Below are 25,571 nucleotides of genomic sequence, written 5' to 3'. Positions count from 1 at the left end.
AAGCTTCAAGCTGTATGTGAAGCTTTGGCGTAGTGATTAGGAGCGCGAACTCTAATCTGGGAGAACCGGGTTTGATTCCCCACTCCTCCACATGCAGCTGCTGGTGTGACCTTGGGTCATTCATAAATTCTTTCAGAGCTGTTCTCTCAAGGGCAGTTCTCTCAGAGCTCTCTTAGACCCACCTACCTCACACCTAGCCCCACCTGTTGTGGGGAGGGGAAGAGAAAGGGATCGTAAGCCACTCTGAGACTCCTTTGGGTAGTGAAGGGTGGGATATAAATCCTTTCTCCTCCTCCTCGAAGAAGCAGTGCAGGGGTGAGTTTAAAAATAGCCTTTCCATAAGACCTTGACCCCATCCCACAGCTGTTTTCTGCAAGTTGGTTTTATACCCCGCTCTTCACTACCCAAAGGAGTCTTGGAATGGCTTACAATTGCATTCTCTTCCTCTCCCCACAACACAAACCCTGTGAGGTAGGTAAGGCTAATAGACTTCTGAGAGAACTGTGACTGACCCAAGGTCACCCAAGCTGGCTTCATGTGGAGGAGTGGGGAATCAAACCCGATTCTCCAGTTTAAAGTCTGCCACTCTTAACCCCTACACCAAGCTCTTAATCATCATCCCAAACAAAAGAGGACACCCAATTGCAAAGGAGATTTGGGAAATATTGGGCAAAAGATTAGGAGAACTTGGAAGTTACACAAATGTGCCTCGATGCTGTGGAGAATGGGAAAGTTAACTGCTTCCCAACAGGGTTGAATCTGGAGCAAATAACCGGAGTGGAAAAGGTCAGTGTCTTCATGGCGAGAACTTGTAATTCTGTAAAGTACCATGGACACCATTGGCACTTCTTATCATAGAGAGAAGTATTGGTCTCAAAGTATGGCTGGAAAACGTATGTTACAGTGACCTTTTTTGAAATGAAGTAGGTGTGGCTGTAGTCAGTCCCTGGAAGAGAGACCTGCTGGGAACCTATATGCCACCTTGGGTTCCATGATGGAAGAAAAGTGTGATATAAATGCGTGGAAGAAACATAGTGTATAAATGTATTAGCTTTAGTTCCCAATCTGCTGAAAGGGGCCATTTGATTTTGTCTTGAGGCTCTAACAGATTTAGATTTGTTACTACTTGTGTGATTTTTATTGCTTATTGTTTTAATTTTAAAAAAATTATTTATTATTTCAACTTTTACCCTGCCCTCCCTGCCAAAGCAGGCTCAGGGCGGCTCACATAATGATTTTAATGTCACGTTATGTAACGAGTCTTGGACTCAGTTCCTTGTGATCCGCTCTGAGCCCACCGTGGGGAGGGCAGAATAAAAAAACTCTAAATAAATAAATAAATAAATAATACAATCAATATATAAAGTAATACATATTAATAATCTAGGATGTAGTAGGGTGGGGAAATCAAAAGATATTGGGCTCTGTGTATAGTAGAAGAAAACAGGTATAACTGGACCACACTAGCCAAAACTGATGGGTATACAAATATATAACTTGCTGTGAAAAAACCATGTTTCCTCTGTAATTCATTGACATGTACCTATTGAGTTCAAATATGCTGGTGCAAGTCGCTCTTCAAAGGTGTGATTTGTCTATTTTTCACCAATATCTATCATATGACATCTTCTCAGAACCCAAAATTAGCTTCAGTTCCATAGTGAATTAAACTTATGTTTTAGTTGGCTACCCAGCACTGTGGTCATCTCACTATTACAACATCCAGCTATTCTAACTATTAGACCTGCCTGCAAAAATCAGCATGTCTAGGATACGTTTCTCAGCTCCCTGGGCATGCCATTCATAACAGCTCACCATGTGACTTGGATCACTACATTGTGAGTTTCTTGACCAGTGATCCACACCAATGGCATTTATGTGGAGGGGGCGAACAACTCACCAGGAGGATGCTACTCTGCTGTGGCAGGTGCGCTGTTTCTACACCAGCTCTTATTTTGCTCTGAAAAACTGATCTGAGCACATGATGAGTCAGTCAGGTGACCACTTTACTGGGTGGTCATTTGTTACATGTGGTGAGGTTGCTGGGTGGTCAGGGCCAGGTTCTGCAAATTGGTCCTTCAAGACTGGCATGTGACAGTGTCCATTGGAGTGAAGTGGGCTTTGACAATTGTGCTACCATCTCTCCTGCAGCTTTTGAAAATTCTCTGTATATGATTAGGTAGCATTGACAGCTCTTCCTTCTTTCTCTACTAGCATTCAGAGGTCTCAATGTATTAGCAAAATAAATAGATTATTTTTTCCCCCTGCCAGCAACCTTCTATTCCTAGGCTATTCTAGAAGTAATTTAATTGTACTGGTAGCCCCGATGTTTCTTTAGGGTCAATTGTTGCATTTGAGCTTGGGAATGAGCTTTTTGAACTGCAAATAGAATTTTTCATTTAGCTTTCATTCAGATCTCTAATAAAATTCAGTGTATATACAGTGTATGTCTTAGGAGATCCCTTCATGATGATGGTGGAGTAAACAGAACATTTTTCTTTCAATTATGTATTATTTGAATCTGAAATTGCAGGCCTTTGTACATCTAAAAAAACAAACCCAAACACACGTTTTAACCACGAGAGCAAACATGGGCAAAGACTGGTATATTATTTTATTGGGAGAACAGTAGATTGCACTAGATCTCATCTGACCCCTGGCTAAGTGTGATTTTAAAGCTATTTGGATGTAGAGCAGTGATCCCTACTATGGCACCCACATGTGGGTACAATGGGGCCTGCCAGTGTGCTTGAGTGGAGCAATCAACATTATGAACAATGCACTGCTGGCCCAGCCCAGGGCCTGCTCTAGAACAGAGAGCGTGTGCTTGTGTGGTTAAACTAGGACTTGCAGTTTGAGAGGCAGAAAGGTTTGCTAGCCTCCAAGTAGGGCCTGGAATTCTCCTACAGTTGATCTCCAGACTACAGAGATCAGTTCTCCTGGAGGAAATGGTAGCTTTAGAAGGTGGGTTGTATGACATCACATCCCCACAGAGCCCCCTCCCTTCTCCAAACTCCACTCTCCCAGGACACTGCCACCAATCCAGGGATTTCCCCAAGGTGGAGTTGGCAACCCTGGACAGATTTGTGCTTCACTATACAATGCTCTCTCAAGAACTGCCGGTTCAAAAGTTCCATACTTGGAACTTTCTAACTTTCCTGGAGATTTGCTCTCCCTTTTTGGCACATGTGAACCCTATTAATAAAAGTTAGTGATGAGGTTGAAGCTCCAGAGTTTTCTGGAGGACATGTCGGCCCTAGACCCATTCCAGTCCGGCTTCCATCCTAGCCACGGGACGGAGATGGTACTGGTCACCCTCACAAACGATCTCTACAGACAGCTTGATCAAGGCAGGTCAGCACTGTTATTGGTGTTAGACCTGATGGCAGTGTTCGACGCAGTCAACCACAATCTGTTGGCCCACTGCCTCCCCAATGTAGGAGTCTGTGGAGTAGCCTTGAAGTGGCTTACTTCATTCCTCCAGGGTCAGGGACAGATGATGGTGCTGGGAGAGAGGGTATTGCCCTGCCACCCTTTGGTGTGCAAGGTTCCCCAAGGGGCAATCCTCTCTCCTATGTTGTTCAACATCTATATGCACCCTCTCGCCCAGCTGGTGCAGAGTTTTGGGCTGGGTTGTCTCTAGTATGCTGATGACACCCAGCTGTATCTGTATCTGTTGATGGACAGTTGAAGCAAAGCCGGCTGACAATGAATCCATCAAAGACAGAGGTCCTGTGGTGGTGGTGACCTGAGGTTGGGGTTTCAACTCCCAACACTTAACGGCATGCTGCTAACACCAGTGTCAACCATCAAGAGCTTGGGCGTGCTCCTGGACTGCTCTTTATCAATGGAGGCCCAGGTTACAAATGTTGCCAGGCTGGCGTTCTTCCAAGTCCGCCAGGTCAGGCAGCTAGCCCCCTTTCCTCTCTAGCCTGGACCTTGCCACAGTGATACACGCAACAGTCACTTCAAGGCTGGATTACTGTAACTTGCTCTACATAAGGCTACCCTTGTAGCTGATCTGGAAATTATAGCTTGTCCAGAATGCAGCGGTGTGGGTACTCACAGGTATGCCAATGACAGCACATATTAAATCTGTTCTTCACCAGCTGCACTGGTTCCAAGTTGAGTCCTGGATCTGCTTCAAGGTTTTGGTTCTGACCTTCAAAGCCCTTAATGATCTGGGACCAACATACCTGCTGGACTGCCTCTGTCTCCCGAAGAGCTTTATGCTCAGGAGATCAAAATCTACTGGTGATCCCTGGCCCAAAAGACACCCGACTGTCCTCAGCTAGACTCAGAGCCTAGTGGAATTCTCTGCCTTGCAACATCTGTACCGTGTGGGACCTAGTTCAGTTCCACAGGGCATGTAAAACAGAGATGTTCCACCAGGCCTATGGTTGAGGACAGCGATGGCCTCTTACCATTGCCTTTACCATCACCTTCACCAAGCCCGGTCTATGATCCACCCTATGGATGGAGTGAAATCTTATGTATGCCATTGACTATCTGGAGGCTGTGTATTGATTTTATTTGCTATTAATTATCTATTATTTATTGTATTTTTAACCTGCTGTATGTTCTACAGTGATGTACACCACCCTGAGCCCTTTGGAGCAGAACAGTTAATAAATTTAATAAATAAAAACAATAATAATTACTGAAGATAGTAGTGTACTCACCACCACATTTCGCAGATAAAAACAGGGAGACATATGTAATACCCTGATTTTTATAACAAGGATTACTGCCTGAGTACCCCAGTCCTCATTGTTACATACCATGGAAGGTTGTAGTCCACTCCCTGTATGCTAAGTTCTTTGTCCTCCACTGATTGAAAAGACAGAAGGTTTTATTTTATTTATTTATTTATTAAATTTGATTTACTAGGCTGCCCTTCCCTACAGGTAGGGCTCCGGACGGCTCACAACAATATTATATAGTCACATACAGCTACATTAAAAACAGTCCAATAAATAACAGTAAATAAAAACAGTATATATACAGTAAAGATGGTGGGAAATCCTAAGTCCCCAGCCTCCCTGGGGGGGAGGGGCTATGAGGAATGAGGAACCACATGAGAGTGCCAGAAAAAGTCCCACCGCTGTCCTCAGCCAAAAGCCCGGCAGAACATCTCTGCCTTACATGCCCTGTGGAAAGGTAACAGCTCCCGCAGGGCACGGATGTCTTCCGGCAGAGCGTTCCACCAGGCAGGGGCCAGGGCTGAGAAGGCTGTGGCCCTGGTCGAGGACAGCCGGACCTCTCTTGGGCCGGGGGCCACCAGCAAGTTCTTATTTCCTGGGCGTAATGCTCTTCCGGGGCATACTGGGAGAGGTGGTCCCAAAGATATGTAGGTCCCTGACCGCTAAGGGCCTTAAAGGTCAAAAGGTTGAATGGTTGTTCTTCTCCTTACAGGTACACTAGCATAGCACAGTTGTCCCACAATGGATTATCAACAGTTCAAAATATGCCTCAGCAGTTGCAGGCTATGTGTGACACCATTAGTGTACAAGTGCAGGCATCAATGTGCATGCACATTACAAACAAGATGCATTCACTCCCCATTCAGATATGCTAATCAGATATGGGGAAGGAGCTAAAGAACAACAATTTAGCAACTCTTCCTAAAACACATAGCAAGGCAAACATGGCATGTATTCAGCCATTGGTTCACTTTGTGGAGCAAGACTTTCCTGTGACCCTCCTCTTCTTGCAACCTCCAAAAGTCGTTCCTGGGAGAGTCATCAGACCCTCAAGAACAGCATGGGGGACAAAGTGGGGGTCTGAAGTGAAAGGGAGAACTCATCAGCCCCTCTTCTGCAAATGGGTAAGCTGTTTTGTTGGAGGAACAGTGTAGGTGAACCAACCAGTAGGAAAAAGATAGGAACAATGATTTCACAGTATCAGAAAGTTGGGACAGTGCCTAGAAAACATGGACAGTTGGAGTATGTTATTAGGATTTCATGCCTGGAGTATATTATTAGGATTTCATGCCTTTAGCCTGAATAAACAATTTTTTTGGCTTGATATTTGTAACGGATGCCTTTATCCAACAGCGTTTCTAAAAAGCCGGCAAAAGTCCAGTCCCTTCATTTAATCCTAATTTAAAATATAACTACAGAATTGGCCTGGTTTTGTTTACTATATAGTAGATATGGCCAGCTGCTCCAGGCCAAGTTAGATGGAAGGCCAAGACCCAGAAATATGTCTCTGTTGCTCACAAACTGAAAACATATCTCTTATTAGTGAAACTGTGGGCAAAATTGTTTAGCACACCTTTGGACAGGCAGCCAGGGGCCAGTCAGAATTGCTCTGAGAGCCCAACTTAGTCCTTGGACAGCCAGTTGCCTACCCTGAGGGCCAAAGCTGCCTGAAGACTCGATCCTGCAAGTTGCTACCTCCCGAATCATTATCATCAATGTTTGTGCCCCGTCATGTCTACAGACATTCAGTCATTTGCCTGACGGGCACCTTCCTTATCCTACAATTTGTCTCAGCTTTTTTTTTTTACCCATTCCTCTTTTTGTCTCATTTTTCTTTTCTAGCGTTAGTCACGAAAAGACCTCCACAGCCTTTGTACCCGACGGAGAACCAGACGAGTGTTATAGATGTCCAGCTGGGTAAGTTCCTTTCTGGGAATAATAGATCCTAAACTTTCTCTCTGGTTAACAGATGGGCGAGATTGAATGTGGCAAGAAAGGTTTATTGCCAGTGTTACTACATGCAAATCAATTTGCAGCTTCTCGTTGGTAGTGGCAGAATTTATTGCAGCAGCCTTTTAAAGGAGAGTTTGTATGGCATTGTGGAGGAATAGTGCTAATTGCTTTCATTGGCCGTTTGGTAGGAAGGGGCTGTGGTGTGCTGCAGGAGATGAAGGATGGATTCATACGTGCCAAGAACAATCAGTTTTTCATTCATCCAAAGATACGGTGAAAGAGTCCTACTTCCTTCGACAAACAGTAGTATGAATTAAATCAGGCATGCACAATTTGTGCCAGGACGAACCTGTCGATTATATATGGTGACCCGTGCTGAGTTAGTAAATGTTGGCTTCCTGCCTGGGATTGCAAAAATGGGAAGATTTGTCAAGCCCTTGGCAGATTATTCTGCATGGCCAGGGGTGGGGGATCAGAATCATGGGCAGACTGGCCATTTACCTTACAGGGATGTTCCCGGATGGGTCATTGGGGGCCAGGAGCTACCAGAGCAAAGTCCCAGCATTTCTGCCAATGCTCCTGGCCTCTTGGCTCAGATCCTTTGGCAGCAGTGATGACCAGCGCCAGCTCACCAGTTGCTTCTTCCCATGCTGCCGCCAGTGTGGAGGAGGAAAAAATGGGTGAGCCCACTGTTGGTGATGCTGAGTTTAGTGGCCCAGCAGTGCTGGATTACAGTGCCACAAGACCTGATCAGATTGGCTTGCTCCAGGTCCATTTTCTCTTCCCAATCTGGAAACTGTGCAGATCTGAGTTGTGTGTTAACTGTAGCTGTGCCTAAATATTCTCTGTTTTAGATATTTAGTTCCAAGGGATCGCATTTAATGCAGTCAAAAAGAATGGTGAAAAAAATACCCCACCAAGCATTTGTGGTGTTTTGCTGTTGTTTCATGCTCCACCCTCCAACTAGATGCTTTGTGCCATCGTCCTTCTCCTCCTTGTTACTTAATGTCATTGGCCACTGAATCTGAGTGACTGTAATAACTCACTTGGTTTTATCTACAAGCATTCATGCTATCATCAGGTCAGATGTTGCACTGCAATTTAGCTGACTGCCGATTGCCTCTGCCCGTAGGCTTAATGTGGGGAAACAAGGCCTAGGACTTTAAGGGCAAAGGAGGGGAAGAAAAATAGTGCTGAGGATAACAGCATCCAAACAATGTATATTAGGAACATGTGCTGAAAAAGCACACCGAATGTGAGAGATGCTTTCTGATCCTCGCCCAAAATAGTAGTGAATAGTTTTAGCTCAGCTCTATTAACAGCCTATGGTGTCACACTCTTAGTCATTCCACTACACCTGCTATCATTGATATGGAAATTCAGATAGAACTGCAATTGCACAAGACATAAATGCATATATGTACACAAGCTATTATCTCTTTTTCTGTCCTTCAACCATGTTTTTAACTTTCTATGGCCAAACCGATTTTTAAGGAAATAGGCATCTTCTTTCTTTTTTTTTGGTTCAGAAAAAATAGCCACTATCTCTGTTTCCTGTGTTATGAATCCAATCAACACGCAAAGCAGCATTTATGGAGAATTTAAGGAGCAACCAAGCTCTTCAGTAAATCTAGCTACTTTTAATGTGACCTAATTGCAGGTTTAAAGTAACACCCAAAGCAGGCTTTGTTCTTCTTAAGATGCCTTTCTCTTCCATTCTTTTGTAAAATGACAAAGATCAAAACAGTCCTGTCAAACTGAGACAGAAACTGAATGCAGGCGCTGCTATCCATTTGTTTTCTCGCTTTCTCTTTTTCGCCACCTCCCTAGTGCAAGAAATTTAGAATCTGATGGCCAAGAGAATAAGAAGTTGGGGAAAGTAAAATGGGGATACTCCCAATTATATTGACTTCCTAGATGCTTTGCTTTGACAGCCAATGAATTAATCTCCAGAAGAGAGAGACTGAGAGTTATTTAATGATCTCTCATTCAGAAATTCTGACCTATAGAATTAATTTTATTTTGAGACTATTTCATAGTCCTTGGGCAGTAGGCACATTACCACAAATTCATTTTGCTTTGTCTGACTGATGGAATGCCATTAGCAGCAGTCAGGACGATTCTTCCCAAGGCCTCGGTGGAACAATATGGAAAGTGCTTCTAGGCACAAACCAGAGCAATGGACTACTTCTATATCGGTTGCTGTTAGCACCGCTCTAGGAATAATCCAATCCACATTTTGGAGTTTGCTTTCATAGAATGTACTGCAACAGGATTTTGTGGAAAGAGAATAACTGACTGCAGGCCACGAATAGAACAGTGGGGCCTTCAGAGCACAGGCGCTAACACATACTAGCACACAGCAGAGAGAGAAACCACACGGGGTGGGCTGAACTGCAAAAGAAAAACATTCAATAAACCCTGAACACTAGAGAATGCTCCACAGCTCCCCCTAGGGTACAAGTGGACTAAACTACTCCTGGCGCAATATTTAGAGTGATCAGACTCTTACCAGGCTGTCGCTTCTCCAACAATTGCAACATCCCTGCGCAAAGTAAACTTACATTTCCAGTTCTTTCATCCCTGAACCAAGCTTGTAACTAGCAAGTTTAATGTCTGCTGGTATTTTTGTCTTCTGCTGGTGGTTTACTCTGTGGCTTGCTTGTTTGTTGTTTTTCTGGCTAAGATTTAGTTGCCATATTTGATGGCAGAGAGTATCAAATGGTCCTATTGATCTGGAAAGCAAATTTCATTTTAAATGCAGTCTTACACAATTTCACCTGGCTGTGTCCATCCAGAAGTACAATCATCTGCCCTCCTCAGCAAATGCAATATCGGGCTGCGTCTAGTAGCACATGGTTACATTGCTATGATCGGATGAGAGGGGATTGTTACTCTTTCTTGCTCCTTGAACCTCTTTTGATCTGAGCAGTTCCCAAGTCATTGTGGCTGATACCAAGCCATCTTCCTGTGGAGCTTTCCCTGTCACCTTAATATGCCTATGGGTGATCCCAGGTCCTGGATCATACTCCATATGTTAGGAACCTTCTGTGAAGGAATTTGGCAATATACAGTTCTACAATGATGTCTGTAAACAGCAGAATCCTTGAGCCTCCTCCTCCATTTCCCCATTCCCCTGTTCCTACTCCATTATCTCACCAGTACTATTTCCAAGTCACAGGGTTGCCAGTGTGGTGGCTGTAGATCTCCCCAAATTACAACTGATCTCCAGGTTACAGAGATCAGTTCTGGATAAAATAGCTGCTTTGCTCTATGGCACTGTACCCTGCTGAGGTCCCCTCTCAAATCTTCAGGCATTTCCCAGCCCAGAGCTGGCAACCCTACCAAGTCGTCATGAACTTTCAAACTCTGCCAACCCACTTTACAACTCTGAACTTACACTGGGCATTTTCTTTCAATAATGTGTTGCTGCTCCCTTGCTAAAATTTATTTGGGCTTAGCATGTGTAGCCTGCCTGCTAGTTATTAGCTGGGTAACTGAGGTATCCTTAAAGAGTTTAAATTAAAGCATTGATCTTTGACGGCTTTGCTTAGTCCTAAAGCTCTGGTTCCATGTCAAACAGGATAAAAGGCAGGAAGGAAGTCCGCAAGACTCTGGAGGCAGCAAGGTTTTCTAGGAGCCAGAGTGCCCAGAAGGAGACATGGACAACCTGAATATAGCCCTTAGAGGAGGGATATGTTCTGCTTCTCCCCTTCATCTCTTCCTCCCAGGTTGCGTTTCAGAGCTAGCAAAGTATCTGGAAATTATTGCCACTGACTGAAAGTGCTGCAAGGCCCCGTTCACACAGAGCATTTGCCCCGCAGAAGGCACAATAGGCGGGTGGATTTTCTGGGTGTGATCACACCAGAACATCTGGGAGGCGTAGCGCACCCTTGGCCAATCAGTGGCATGCCGCCGAAGATGCGTACCTGAAACAACCTACTGGCAAATGGTTTGCCACGGGCTGCATCCGGACTCCTGTGATCGTGCCAGCACGCGGCTATTCCCACGGGTCGTCCTCTTTGCTGCGCACGCCAACAGAGGAAACCCCGGTGTGCCGCCGTCACATCTGATCGCCTAATGGCGGATTAGAATGCGACGGTGCAAATAACCACGCCTCCCCCCCCCCGCGTTTCCTGGCACGTGTGGCCAGGGCCCAAGACAGCTGAGGGCTCTGAGCTGTGAAAGGAACAAAGTATGGTTTAATGGCACGAAACCAAACAGTGGTCAGGCCCTACATAGCTGCACTCCTGGTCAGAGGGTAGCCATACCTTGTGCTCTCTCCATCAGCCCAACAGGCAACAGCCAGGCCCAGTTGGATGGGCTTTAATGGATGCTTGGATTTTTGCACATCCTGTTGAAGTTGATAAAAAGGAAGCACTATGCAGGCCCTGATATAGTTGTAACTTCTTAAATGTGCGAATACTACTCTAAGCGAAGCATGCTTAACTAAAGAGCTTGGGAGACATTGTTGCTTTATTAGGTTACTGATTTTATTAAAAGAGCTATCTCTGTGTAAATAAATGGCCATCATAACAGAGATAGGCTTAGCTTGACTTTAGGGCTGCCAAGTCCCCCTGGGGGGCAGGGAAACCCCCACCCCAGAGACTCGTTCCCCGCCGCTGGCGGATGGGGCCCCGGGGGGAACCCCACCCCGTCATGTGCGTCACCAGAAAGTGACATTATGACGCCGGGCACGCTGGGGGCGGGGCCACGACCATCGAGGGGGAAACTCTATGTACACCGGGAAACTCATAGGACGCCGGACGGGAGTCCCCTGCACCCGACGATTTTCGACTTGACAACCCTACTTGACTTATATAAGATGTTCTGGCCTCTTCCTTCATCTGTTTCTAATGTAGTTTCTGATGACCGTGGAAGCCAAAGCAACTAGTTAATGCATCACTGGTTAGGGTGTCCCCCCCCCAAATAGATCATTGATTTATGCACGCCCACAACATATACTTCAAAGCTTCATCAAGACATCGAGAATATTTTTTTTAAAAAAACTCATATCTGTGTCAAGTCTAATCTTCCAAATAAATGGTGGTGCAAACTTCTCTGCCCCCACTGTTTTTTATTGCTTATGTGGGCCAGACATTAAGTTATCTCTCGCCAGAAGTTAACTACATAAGGAAAGAGGCCATGGATTAGTGCAGATCTCATATGTTGTTCTGCTCTTCCCATGCTTTCATGTAAACTGTAGACTGAGTCGAGATATGCTACCAATTAGAGTGAAGTTCTCAACAACTTTGGAGATGCTATGCTCGGGGGGGGGAGAGAATCTGCATACATTTTAAGGGCATTCAACAAGATTAGTCAGGTTTCCCAAGATATTCTGCACAGGCCATTGAAGTTCATCTAAAATCAAATCTGAAGTGCATTCAGAGTGTTCTTTTCAGGTGAAACATCTATAGAAATTGTCTGGAATATGAGACGCACCTCCTGTACTGGGCAGTGTCCATGCCTCATCAGTTATTGGTGACACAGCTCTTACTCCCCTTCCCCCTTTTCATTTGAGGGCAGCATGAATGGGTCCCAGCAGATAATAACAGAGATGGACCTGATTTGAAAGACAGAGAAATGGAGTATGGTGAAAGGAAAAAGCGTCCTCACTAATAGTGAAAGATTCTTCTGTTATCCAGTAATAAATGCATGTGAACGATTTGCAATTCAACTTATTTCCACAAATGCAGCAAAAAGGAGATAATATTGGTTATGAAAGCCTTATTTTATTTTGATTGGGTTTTGAAAACTTACCAGCCTTTTTTAGATTCTGTGTTGGGGAGTGAAGAATCTTCCATTTATGTACAACAGGAGAAATATAAATTAAAAGTGAGGTAACTTAGCAGCAATTTCCCATCCCTCAATATATCTATCCCAGTTTCTGAAATGGATTCACACTGAGACTTTTATGTTCTTTTCACTAGGCTTGTCACGAGAATGAGTTATTAGAATGTGAATGGCTCATATACTCTGTAAATTACAGGATAGTAACATTCTGCTCTGCTATTTTGACCTTTTCAGCATTCTGCAATTTGCTGGCTGTGCCATTCAGCATTTCCCCTTGTTTACAGCTTTGCTAAATGGGTGAGAAGTGGAAGAATGGGACAGCCAATCAAAATATACAGTATTGATAAAGGTCAGGATTGTGCATCATGCCATTTTCTCCCATAGTTGGCTATCAAAGATTAACTGTAGAACAAAGTTTGATCCCAGTGGCACCTTTAAGACCAACAAAGTTTTATTCAAGGGATAAGCTTTTGTGTGCAAGCACACTTCTTCAGATACAGTGAAACAGAATTCCCTCAACCATTACATATAGAAGGGGGGGGGTTAGTTGCCAGGAAGGGCCAATTAGAGTCAAGACAGAAACAAAATTTGAAATTACTGGTGGAGTTATGAAGTCAATACAGTACACCTTCTGCACCTTGTTTAGTTTTTGTTTTAACACTAGGCACCCAGAAGGGGAGACTAGGTGAAACAAAAGTCCAGGGGGAGTGCTGATTATCCTGAAGGCCTGGGAAAGGTGCCACTAGTGCACAGCTATAAGTTTAGTAGACTGTTTGTTGAGGGGAAGAGAGAGGGGAAATGTGACCTTGAAACAGTAGCTGTATTTTGGCTTCACCTACCTCATAGGGTTGTTGTAGAGATCAGGCACTCTGCGTACCTTGGAAGAATGGGATGTAATAGCCAGAAACTAAATGGGGGGAAATGTATGTGTTGAACTGTGGAGTTCCAAGTACTTAAGGCCACTGAAGTTTTGGGAGAAAAGACCAGTGATTTCTACCAATTCCTCCCTCCTGCTGCATTGCATTGAGCCCAGTGAGGAAATTTTGTTCCTGGGACATCTGGGGGTGGAGTGGGGCTTGGCACGTTTTGGGTTTTGGGTTCAAATGGACAAGAGAAAGATTGAAGTTTTGGGAGAAAGGACCAGTGATTTCTACCAATTCCTCCCTCCTGTTGCAGCGCATTGAGCCCAGTGAGAAAATTTTGTTCCTGGAACATCTGGGGGTGGAGTGGGGCTTGGCACTTTTTGGGTTCAAATGGACAAGAGAAAGATCTGTCCATAAGATGCAAATCGCAGGGTCCTGCAGCCTCAGTTTGCATTGAGGCCATACAGCAAAGGGAGGGGGTTTAAAATCCATTTAGCTTTGCTTTACAAAACCAGTTCCCTACTCTCTTATTAGCTTGGTGAAAGAGAAAAGATGAATCCTAGGAGGTGTTTTTGTTGTTCAGTCGCACAGTCGAGTCCGACTCTTCGCAACCCCATGGACCAGATCCTGCCAGGCCCTCCTGTCTTCCGCCGTCTTCTGAAGTTGGCTCAATTTCATGTTCGTTGCATCGATGACACTGTCTAACCATCTCATCCTTTGCCGTCCCCGTCTTCTTTGACCTTCAATCTTTCCCAGCATCAGGGTTACCTAGTGCCTAAATTTGTTTTCATTTTCCCTTTCTATCCCCTTTTCCATTGGTGCGGTGAGTATCACGCTGTGTATATCCTACTGTATGAGCTGCAGACTGCCTTGAACGCAATGTCAGAAAGGTGGTATATAAACATATCTAAAAAAATAACTAACCACCCACTCACATACAGCAACCAGTCTGCAATATGCATTTTACAGATCAACATAAAGACAAGATATTCCTCTGGTTTGCTTGAGCCTTTTGTTATATGCCAGCGTGGCCGTGGTTTTTTTTAACATTATTTATAGTCTGCCTTTCTCATAGAGACTCAAGGTGAATTACACAGAGTGAGTCAATACAGTCAACAGAATGGGGCATTCAGTAAATAATGAAACAATGGCAGAAGTCTAGAACCAACCAGAAATCCAAAACAAACAAACCCAAACTGAAGCAAAACATAAGTATGAATGTGACACATTAAACGATGCAAAAATTCCATAGTAGGATCCTACTTACAGCAGGCTATACAGAACACAGTTCCTAATTCTTTATTCAAGTAACTTTGTGAACAATTTTGTACAGTGCTACCCTACTACTTGTGAGAAAAGCCCTCTTGAATAATTCAGTTTTGCATCGTTTGCATAGGGTGATGCTCGGGCAACCAAGAGATGGAATCTGTAGTGGGCCTATGAAAATGGGAGCAAGCTTTGGTTCTCAATGGATCCCCTTGAAAGTTATGAGATGAAACAACCGGTTATACTCTGGGACACAGTTCAGGGGTGAGAACAAAACATTCCCAAACCCTGGGGGTCTGTAGGGAGCAAGTGTAGCCTCAGCCTAAGTGATGTCCTTAGGTATATTCCTTTACATTTCCCTGTATAGATTGCCATCCACTTCTGGAAAAAAGGTAAAGCACTGCACATGGAGGACCATTGTTCCATTGGGCACAATTCTGTACCTCACCTCCGTCCTTGAAAAGTTCATGATGAACCATAATGTACCTGTGTACGAGTTCTTAGAAACTGTAGTTCTTAACTGATTCCTAAAAAATATAGGCTCTTTTGTTTTGCTCCTCCCCTCTCCCCATTGCAACTGCGGGCGTTTCACTGCGTAAATAAATATCAGTTTGACTTTAGCAGAGCTCCTGTCTAATAGTGAGGCACAAGAGACTCCAATTATGTGGCTTGCAAATGGCGCTGCATGCTTTACTGCTCAAGCTTCACCCAATTCACTGCTAACTCAAAGCATTTTCCATCCTTCACTGCCCAAGCTGAATAGTTTATAGGTATGAAATTTACATACATTACAGCCATCCATGATTAAGCTACAAATTATAGTTCAGTGATCCAGATCCAGGGACAATGACTAGGGCTGGGTGAATAATTAATTAACGACAGGTAATTTATTTAGTGCATTTCCACCTCTCTCTCTCTCTCTCTCTCTCTCTCTCTCTTCCGCTCTCTCTTTCTGCTTTTCCTCTTCATTTCTCTCTCTCTCTCTCTCTCTTCACAAACTGGACATGCACAAACAGAGATTTCCTGCATTGCGTTTCGATAATTTTGGAAAGTAACTCCATGCCTCTCCATGTCATCCTTTCCCTGTTCCTTGTAAATATTCAGTATGCATAATCTAGAAATGTAATGGTTTGATGAGAACTTTTAGCTGATACTCGACTTTACTTCTGTTGCTTGATTGATGGGTGTGAGCTTGTAAAAAACAAGATATACATTTAAATTAGGTGGTTTTGTGAATGTTTAATTCAGTCTTAGTCTTGATCAATACCAGATGGGAAACCCTCTTCCCAGGGTTTGTGTCTAAGTTTGAAAAGGAGCAAGAATATAGTGTTACGGAATTTATAAACAGCTTTTCATGTGACAGAAACCAATGGGATCAATCCACATAATACACTTGCTGGGAGGGGGCATGTCTGCGGCAGGGTGTGTCTAAGGCCACTCAGTGAGCTCACATCTGAGGTCAGGTTTGGGTCAGAAATGTTCTGGCTCACAACCCATTGTCTTAAGCTTTATGCTACATTGGAGTGTTTGTGCGCATTAGGCAATACAGCTCAGGTATTGTAGCTGTATCTGCTGACAAATCAAGACATTACAAATGGCAGTAATTGCAATGGAAAGCAGCAACAGAGCAATTGACTAGGAAGCAGGATATGGCCAGGGCAATGTTCCAATCCCCTGTCCTCCCTTGGGCTCTCCATGCCTGGCACTTGAACTTGCTTAATTGGGGGTTCACCAGTCTCTTGGTAGAGACAGGCAATGTAGATGTTGCCCTTTTGGATGTTGCTATATACTTTCAATCTATTCATATGTCAAGGTGGTAGCCTTCATATTGCTAATTTAATTGTGGGATTGATGACATGTGTAAGGTGCCGTTTTTGGGAATGAGGCTTATGCAAAAAACACCAGCCAGTTTGTCTGGGTGGCTTATCCTTGCTCAATTAGTGATAACTATTCAGAGGCTCCGGTCACACGGGCAGGGGTAACTATTCAGAGAATACCTAACTAAGCAATGCATGTATTCATTTATACCATTATTACACAGAGAGAAATGATGGAATGGGAGCCATTGTGTGTATATGAGTGGAGCCAGTTAGACTTGTGGTTATTCAGTACATGGCTTTACTCTAATTCATGTCCCTTATAGAGGCATCTAACCATTATTTCCAAAGATCTGCTTATAAAATACACATCCTTGAAAATGTGAAAATGATATATACTGAGTGGTTTGCTCCCTGCAAAGGTTAAATCCCAACTAAGGCATGACACGGATTGATTTTCCACAGCCGCTGCTCTGCGCTCACTCCTCTCTTTGCCCTGAAGGTACATGTCAATTTCCCACTCGAAGCCATTTTGACCCGCGGCTTTGCCCGATTTTGCCCACAGTTTTGTAATCCTCAAAAAACAGGATCACGAAACCGTGGGGAAAATCGGGTGAAGCCGCGAGTCAAAATGCAGCCACGTGGCTTCGAGTGGGAAATTGACACGTATCATCGGGGCAAAGAGATGTGTGCAAAAGTGGGCAAAGCTGGGGGTAAAAATGGGGGCGCACGGCTCGAGTGGGAAATTGACACGTACCATCAGGGCAAAGAGAGGAGCGAGCGCAGAGCAGCGGCTGTGGGAAATCAGTCACAGAGAATTGCTCCTTGTTTCAGATGACTTTGGTCAAACCAGATTCAGATATAGGCATGCACTTAAGAAACGCTTGCCGTCTAGTTACTTTCCTGTACCATATCATTTAACTCCTAGCCAGAGGTACACCTCAGTAATGCTATAGGTTCATTTTGTGTATAATACACAACTAAACACTTTCAGAGAATCTTAGCTTCCATTCTGAGCTTTTTATGAAAGCATAACTATTGTGTTCTTAACAGTTTTAATCCACCAAACATTATACCATCCATCCATCATTGTTACATAATTAAAGGAGAGCAATTACATGCGTTCATAAAAGTTTCTTGCCCCCAAAGTAAGCAGGTCACAGACAAGGAGCCCCTTCTGAGAAGAAGCTCTTGATCAACTTCCCTTATTTATAGGATTTTAAAATCATCTCCTAACAATAGCTAACTGTCCCACTTGATAAGGGTGCACATTCTTGGCTAACTTGTTATGTTGTAACTTCAAACACTGTACAAGGTTATCTATAGTTGAAATGTCTTCTTAGAAAATATATTAAAAGTTCACTCATTCTTGCTACTTTTTATCTTAAAGTCTATTTAAAATAATGATTACAAGTTTCTCATACATATGACTATCTTTTGGCACTCAACCAACACTTCCATCCTGAAATCATATCTTCACTTGTGTGAAGTTGGGCATTCTAGTGTTTCTCAGACACCTCTGCACCTGGGCCTCCGTAAATTGTATCTATTGATAATGGGTTAGACAGCTTCTAATCTACACAAGGCCATATAATTATGTTACTACTTTGTCTTCTCACTGCTCTTCAAGGTTATTCTATTCTGGGTTTCTAAACTCCCTTTTTGGCATGCTTCCTTGAGAATCCTGGTTTGCTCTGTTTATGTTTGCTGCACCATCCTCTATGATCTTTTTGGTCAAGAATAACAGTGACTATTCTTCTATATGTCTTGCTATATCCATGACATCAGAGATGAGACAAGTGGCAACTAAAGACAGGGCATTTTCTGTGGTGGCACCTCACCTTGCAATGCCCTCCTCCTTAAGGATCACCTAGCATCTACTTCATTGTCTTTTAGGTGCCAGGGCAAAATATATCTTTTATACCCAGGCTTTTAATTAGGCAAGTTATCTAGATAACCGGCTTCACTACTTGACCTATTCAAGTCTGTTTGCCATATTATATGTGATGCGGACCAAGGGTTGGATCCCACAGAGAGTTTCTGGAAACAGAAGGGGGGTGATTATTGTTGATTCATCCTTTTCCACTGGAAACTTCTGAATCTGCCCAATCCAAGGCTGTGAATCCCCTGTTTCCCAGGAGCAGAATTTTAGGGTGCATTTGGCCTGCAGAAGGAGAAGGTAGGTGGGAATTGTCCTCTCCATTGACAAAAATGCTCCTTGGTGGGATAAAAGTCATTACTCCTTAAGATCAGGACCTGGAACATTTGCATTTCTGTTTCCCACTCTTTTTAGGTTTTCTTAACATTCAATCAGATGAAGTATTCTGGAGTACTCGAAACTTGCACACTGTTTTGTGTCACTTTGGTTGATCTCTAAAAAAGCTATTACATGGGTTTTGGTTTTGGATTTTCTCCAAGGAACCGTTTCTTATTGCAGAACACCACATCTTCATTGGTTTGGTGAATGTCTCTTGTTTCACAGTATTGCATCCCATACACTAAAAAAATCCCTCAACATGACGGTATCTTTTGTTATGAAATGTTGGTCTATCAGCTTTGGCTTATGCTTAGTCCAAATGTTTGGGAATCTTAAAACTGAAAATCAAGACATCTGACTTTTTAGCAGACAATAATGAATGATTATGAGATTAAAGAGGGAGCAATAGAACAGCTGGCTAAGTCTTATCAATTTTTATTTCTTGCCACTATATTCTTGATTGAAATCACTGGTTTTCAACACTAATGTTGATTGTGTTGAACCGAATTTAGATCCTGAATCAGATTAGAATTAGACACAAGGATAATGGAAATGAATGTCCCCCTATAACTTAGACAGCTCAGCAGAAAGCAGGCCTCTAGTATCAGAAACATCATAAATACATACAACACACCTGTTTTGAGTGAGCACACCATATGTTAACTGTTGGTTGACATCAAAGTATAATTGGATTGGGTTCATTGGAACATAATGGAATCCTTTTGAAGGAGCAGGGCTTTCTTACTCCCTCCTTTCTACTGATGGTGGTCCCATCATACATTGCTCATAAATTCCTGACTGGATATTAGTTAACATGCACAGGTCTATAATGCTTATTCAGTATTTGACAACTCATGGCCAAATGGTTGAAGCATCTCCATTGAAAAGTACTGTGTTCTGAATTGACACTGGGCAATATGAATGCTCTTTCTCTGGTGATGAAGCTATGATAGCTTACTCAAACATGCGAGTTTGTGTGGTCTTGTCCTAATTAGAGATGCTGCAGTGACTTGGCAAGTGTGTTGTCCAGTCCAAATATTGAGGTTTGGATGTGAATCCAGGTGAACATCCAATTTATGACCATAGTATATAAAAGAAAGGGTATCTGAGATGCTCCATGGAGTTTTCATCTGTGTAGGTAAGTAATGAAGCACAGGCAAGTAAGGAACTGGCTTTACGTATTTCTAATCCTGATTTTTTTTCCTGATAGTAGCCACTGCATAAAATACATCTTTCCATCAATCCCTTGTATATGAAGTGGTACAACAGCCCATAAAAGCCTCCTGTCTTGTTTGTGAGTTTTATTCTCTCTAAGAAACCACCTCTCCTTTCAGGGCCATCATCACAAATGCTTTGACTTCACATTCATAATGCACCAGTAGCAAGGAAGGTCAAGAACAAGAGGCAGAGAACAATGTTAAAAGCACATTCATAAGAGATGCAGTCTTTTCCAGGAAAAATTATTGGAATGTTCCATTTTTTAATTTTTGAAAAGTCAGACCTCACTGGGGTTTGGGGGGGGGGGAAACGTGTCTCGCACCGAGACACATATCAAGTGCCCAGATAATAAGTGACATGGCACAGGAGGGATTTGGCAAGTGTCATCTCCACTCTCTGCACACTGAGCAAGGATTTTTCATTTCATCCATCATTCACAGCTCACTGCAGTGCTTCCAAAAGTCACTTAAACTTATCCTGCCTAGGAAACTACAGGATGGAAGAAAGCCAAGAAATCTGTACTGTGTACCCTCTTATCACACCAAGTCTGTTCTGAATGATACAAGCTGGCTTGGAATCATGATTGTTAGCAGGCTTGATATGCATGGAAGAATACTGTATTCCAAGTCCAGGCAGTGCCTGCAGCATTTCCCCCAATTCTATTGCAAACAGGGATGGGCATGAACAGGGAAAATGTGGTTCATTTTGGTTCATGGTTTGTGGCATGCCCAGTTCATGAGCCACAAACTGTCGCAAACTTTTAGGCACCAAATGAACCGGTTCCGTTTGTGAAGTTTGTGATGCAGCAGAACGCCCCTCCCAGGCATGCCAGAGACACCAAACGGGCAGAGAATCTCCAGCTCCTATATCTGCCCTCCAGATTTGGTGAGGGTTGGATTTATGGGATCCAAGTTATGCCCACCAAAGAAGGTGCCCCCATCCTCTATTGTTTCCAAATGGAGGAAAAAACAGCAAAAAAAGCAAGGGCAATAGAAGGCCAGCAGAACAGAATCAAAGTCCCTGGAAATCTCTGCAGCAGAAACTGAAGGTGGGGGGCATTTTTGCAAACCCAGCAGAACCAGTGCCACTGTGGCACTACAAAACCTAGCAGAACTAAGGTAAAGAACAGAATCAAAGTCCCTGGAAATCTCTGCAGTAGCAACTGAAGGCAGGGAGGCATTTTTGCAATCCCAGCAAAACCAGTGCAATGTGCCCAGCAGAACCAGTGCCACTGTAGCAGTGTAAACCCAACAGGACTATGGTAAAACCAGAGAATCTCTGCAGTAGAAACTAAAGGGGGCATTTTTTGCAAGCCCAGCAATACCAGTGCAATCAAGGAGTGCCCAGCAGAATCTAGTGCCATTGTGGCAGTGCCAGCTCAACAGGATGATTGTTTAGCACAGAATCATACTCAAAGCAAGGGAGGGGGTTGCAACAAGCCCAACAGAATGAGTGCAGTGAACAACACCCAGCACAACCCAGTGCCATTGTGGCAATACCAGCTCAGCAGGCAATCACAGCTCAACTGTGAAGCCCAGAATCACTCTGTTTGGTATAGTGGTTAAGAGTGGCAGACTCTAATCTGGAGAATCAGGTTTGATTCCCCACTCCTCTACATGCTGCTGCTGGGTGACCTTGGGCAAGCCACAGTCCTCTCAGAGCTGTTCTTGCAAGAGCATACTCAAAGAGCTCTCTCAGCCCCATCTACCTCACAGAGTATCTGTTGTGGGGAGGGGAAGGAATTATAAGCCACTCTGAGACTCCTTTGGGTAGTGAAGGGCGGGGTATAAATCCAAAACCTTATTCTTCTCCAAGTCGGGGGTGTGCAAGCCCAGCAGTACCAGTGCAATCACAGAATGTTCAGCAGAACCCAGTGCCATTGTGGCAATGCCGGCTCAACAGGACTGATGGGAAGTACAGAATCACAATCCAAGCAAAGGGGGTGCAAGCCAAGCATAACTAGTTGAGTGTACAGAATGCCCAGCAGAACCCAGTGCCACTGTGGCAATGAAAGTAAAAAAGGAGAAATGTCAAACCAGAGTATCCCTGCAGTACAAACTGAATGGGGGTCATGTTGTTTCAAGCCCAGCACAACCTGTACAGTGTACAGAAGGCCCAGCATTGCAAGCTTAAAAGGACTGGTCTCAAAGCACAGAGTCACAAAAAATCCAAGCAAGGATGGGAAGGGATTTTGCAAGCTCTGAGCAAGAAAATGGGAGGGGAACACAAAGGAACCCTGGTGGGGGGCGGGGCTCTTGAAACTGACAAGACTAGTTTGAAACTGACAAGAGTGTTTTGCACATATGAACACTTCCATGCACACATTTATCTGTTTAAAATATCTCTATGCTGCAAGGTACTTTCAAACTGTAATAATACATAATATTTAGGACCAAGAAAAGATTGTATCCCTTCTGTAAGTCCCCTTGCAACATGTCTTTCTGCGTTTGTTGATGAAGTCAACAGTTGAGCTTGTTCAATGGCAAATGATGGCTATAAATACTGAAATGCTATTCCTAAAGGTTATGGGTTGGCATTTTACTTAATAGAGGCCCTTCTCCAAAAGGTGGTCACATCATTTCTTTATGTTACAAACCAGAAGAGGTTTTCTACATGTTCTCTGCACACTTTCTTCATACAGACGTGATTCACAGATGCTGTAGTCAAGAGTCTACAGCTGGTTAGAGAGATCTCATAGGAGGAAAAAAGTGCCAAGTTTTCATTTGCAGTCACCAGACCTTGTCTGCAATCCAGTTCTAATTTATTTTATTTACTGGGTTTTAAATATTTGTGGCTTATCTTTCAGTTCAAAATTTCCAAGGCAGTTAACAAGCATAAATGATGCCAGTGGCATCCCTGGTAACATCAAGAACTGTAGCATCATTAACAATGAAAACCAATCCAAAACTACCAAGAAAGAAGGTAACAGTTACCAAAAATAAATCATAACCTAGAGCATGAAGAATATGAGTGGTTGAAATATATGCAGATTTATGATCTTTTTAGATCTGACAAAAAAAACTATGGTTTTAGAGAGGAAAAAAATGAAATTGAAAAGGTATGGGAGAGTGGAGGAGGAAAAAATATTTCTAAAATGTATAAGGTGTTGTTAAAATGGTATACTGAAGATGAAACTGTTAAAGAACAAATGTTAAAATGGGCTATTAATATGAATAAGGAAGTGGCTATGGAAACCTGGGAATATTTGTGGAAAAATTCTATTAAGATCTCGACATGTACTAATGTTAAAGAAAATTGTTATAAGATGATGTATAGGTGGTACATGACACCTAAGAAGATTGCAAATATGAATCAAAATATGTCAAACAAATGCTGGAAATGTAAGAGGCATGAGGGCTCATTTTATCATATGTGGTGGACTTGTGAGAAAGCTGTAGACTTTTGGACAAAAGTCCACAATGAAATGCAAAAAATACTGAAATGTTCTTTTAAAAAAGCACCGGAAATTCTGCTTTTGGGACTCAAAATGGAAGAAGTCAATACGACTAAAAAAACTTTACTCTGGTACCTGATAGTGACAGCGAGAATGATTTATGCTCAGTTTTGGAAGACAGAAAAGGTACCAGAGGTTGAAGAATGGAAACAAAAAGTTCTGTTCATGGCACAAATGGATAAGATTACAAAAAAACTGAATAACAAAGAAGACGATGAGTTTTTTGGAGAATGGAATGATTTTAAAATTTATCTGGAAAAGAACTGGGATGTGAAACAAAACTTAATATGTTTAGATCAATATTAAGTCAAACGATGTTATCTTTAGATTGTAATGATGAAAAACTGATATTGTTGATGATATGAAGTAATTTGGAGCAGGGGTGGAAGCATTGTGGGAAGCCATTGGAGGGAGGGGAGGAACTGGGAATGGGGTAGACAATTGATAGAATGAAATGTTTTATATGTTGTATTCCTGAGAAAATAAAATTTGTTTACCAAAAAAAAAAAATTTCCAAGGCAGTTAACAAGCATAAATGATGCCAGTGGCATCCCTGGTAACATCAAGAACTGTAGCATCATTAACAATGAAAACCAATCCAAAACTACCAAGAAAGAAGGCAACAGTTGCCAAAAATAAATCATAACCTAGAGCATGAAGTAGAACTGCAGCAGCATAAAACAAATCACTCATTAGGTGTTTAAAATAATTTTTGAAAGGCCTTGAACTGGTGCCTAAAAGGCAAAGTGTGGGTGCAAGATTAATGCCTCTGGGGTGACTATAACGTAGCCAGGGTGCCACCACAGATACAGCCTGGTCATGTCCTGACTCTTGCTTAACATCTGAAGGTACCGGTGCCTGAAGAGGGGTATCATCTGAAGGTCTCCATTCAGAGGAGTCTCATCTGAAGATCTCCATTTAGGTTCAAGTGGTGCTGTGCATCCTAATTTGAATGGGAAGATGCAGCTGGCTATCTTAAGATGCCTGGATATGTGTTGTGATGAGGATGCCATTCCAGATATGCATCTGTACCTGCACCAGGTGTGTTGAAGATTTCTTCAGCACCTGAATCTCCCTCAGAGACTTTTGCATCTCAGAAGATATTCTCAGTCACATGTTGTTACTCTTGTTGGTATGACAGGATCATCACTGTTGCCCCTTGTCTCGTGGTCTTTTTGACTGAGACATCATGTTTTCACTGTTGTTGTTGTTTTTAAGCAGGGACAGTCTCTACTGTCTTTTACCAGTCCCTGGTAAATCATTGCCTCTGGTTCCTAGCCCTGCTTTGCCATTCGGTTTTGGGATGCCTTTTAAATGTTTTCTTTATGCAAGTTGCTAGAATCGTTGCTCTTTGGGTTTAAGTCTCTTCCTAGGTTGTGAAAAGTTAAACCTCTGAGCAGAAGGAAGATACATCTTGATTCTAGCACACATGCACGGGAATGCATGCACATGGACATCAAATGCCAGTGTACTTTCTTCCCTCCAGAACTACCTGTTTGGGAAATTTCAGACATGTTTGCTGTTTCACCATTCCATAACACAGATCCCTGATTCAGTAGTCAGTGCAGAACAGGGTATTGCCAAATAAATGAATAGCAAGGGAAAGTGACATGATTTGGTTTTTAATGTTTACACTTTGAGACGCCCCACCAAGTTCTTTTACAAACCGGCAGTGTAAACACATTCTGGAATAGGAACTCCCTCCAGGGCAGCACAGGTGCCCTCACAAAAGTGGAAACAGCTGATACCCATTCCCAAGTTCAGTGATTATATTTCATATAATTGCTGTGTTGAGTCTGATGAATCCTGTTGCTGTATGAAAGGTTACTCCTTGGGGGATTTGTTCGTTTTGATAGGGACCAGATGTCTGGAACTAATCCACCCATTTTGCTATTTCATCCTCCTGTAACGTGGATCAATCCTTATTGAATTATCTAAGGATCAGTACAGTTGAAGGAGCCAGGGTTGCAGGCAAGGATGTAATGGGAAATAAGGGCGGCCAAACCATTCTCCCAGCCTTGTGACGTTCCCCAGTGGAGTGGGAAATAAGGGCCACCAAACCATTCTGCCCCTTTCTTCTTCTCTCCCAGCCTTGTGACGTTCCCCAGTGGTGTACCAAGGGCGGGGCGGCTGGAGTGGTCTACCCCAGGTGCAGGTCATAAGGGGGTGCTTTGTCATACCCCAGAACTAACGGAAGGGGAAAAGCCACTCACCACCAAAAGGACAGGGGGGAAAGCAAGTGAAAGG

At 43.2% G+C, this 25,571-nt stretch overlaps 1 protein-coding gene across 1 annotated transcript in view; it reads left to right on the top strand.

Annotated features, from left to right (window-relative positions):
- Positions 1-25,571, top strand: part of IL1RAPL2 (interleukin 1 receptor accessory protein like 2) — a 299,699-nt gene that overhangs the window by 145,700 nt on the left and 128,428 nt on the right. Inside the window, exon 5 of the mRNA XM_015408385.1 lies at positions 6,546-6,620. Within this exon, the coding sequence (XP_015263871.1) occupies positions 6,546-6,620 (75 nt within the window). The remainder of the gene's footprint in view (positions 1-6,545; positions 6,621-25,571) is intronic.

This window comes from Gekko japonicus, unplaced genomic scaffold, assembly GCF_001447785.1.
Source record: "Gekko japonicus isolate JY-2015 unplaced genomic scaffold, Gekko_japonicus_V1.1 scaffold643, whole genome shotgun sequence".
NCBI classification, from domain to species: domain Eukaryota; kingdom Metazoa; phylum Chordata; class Lepidosauria; order Squamata; family Gekkonidae; genus Gekko; species Gekko japonicus.
Note: the sequence above shows the minus strand (reverse complement) of the source record. Positions and strands in the feature narration are given on the sequence as shown.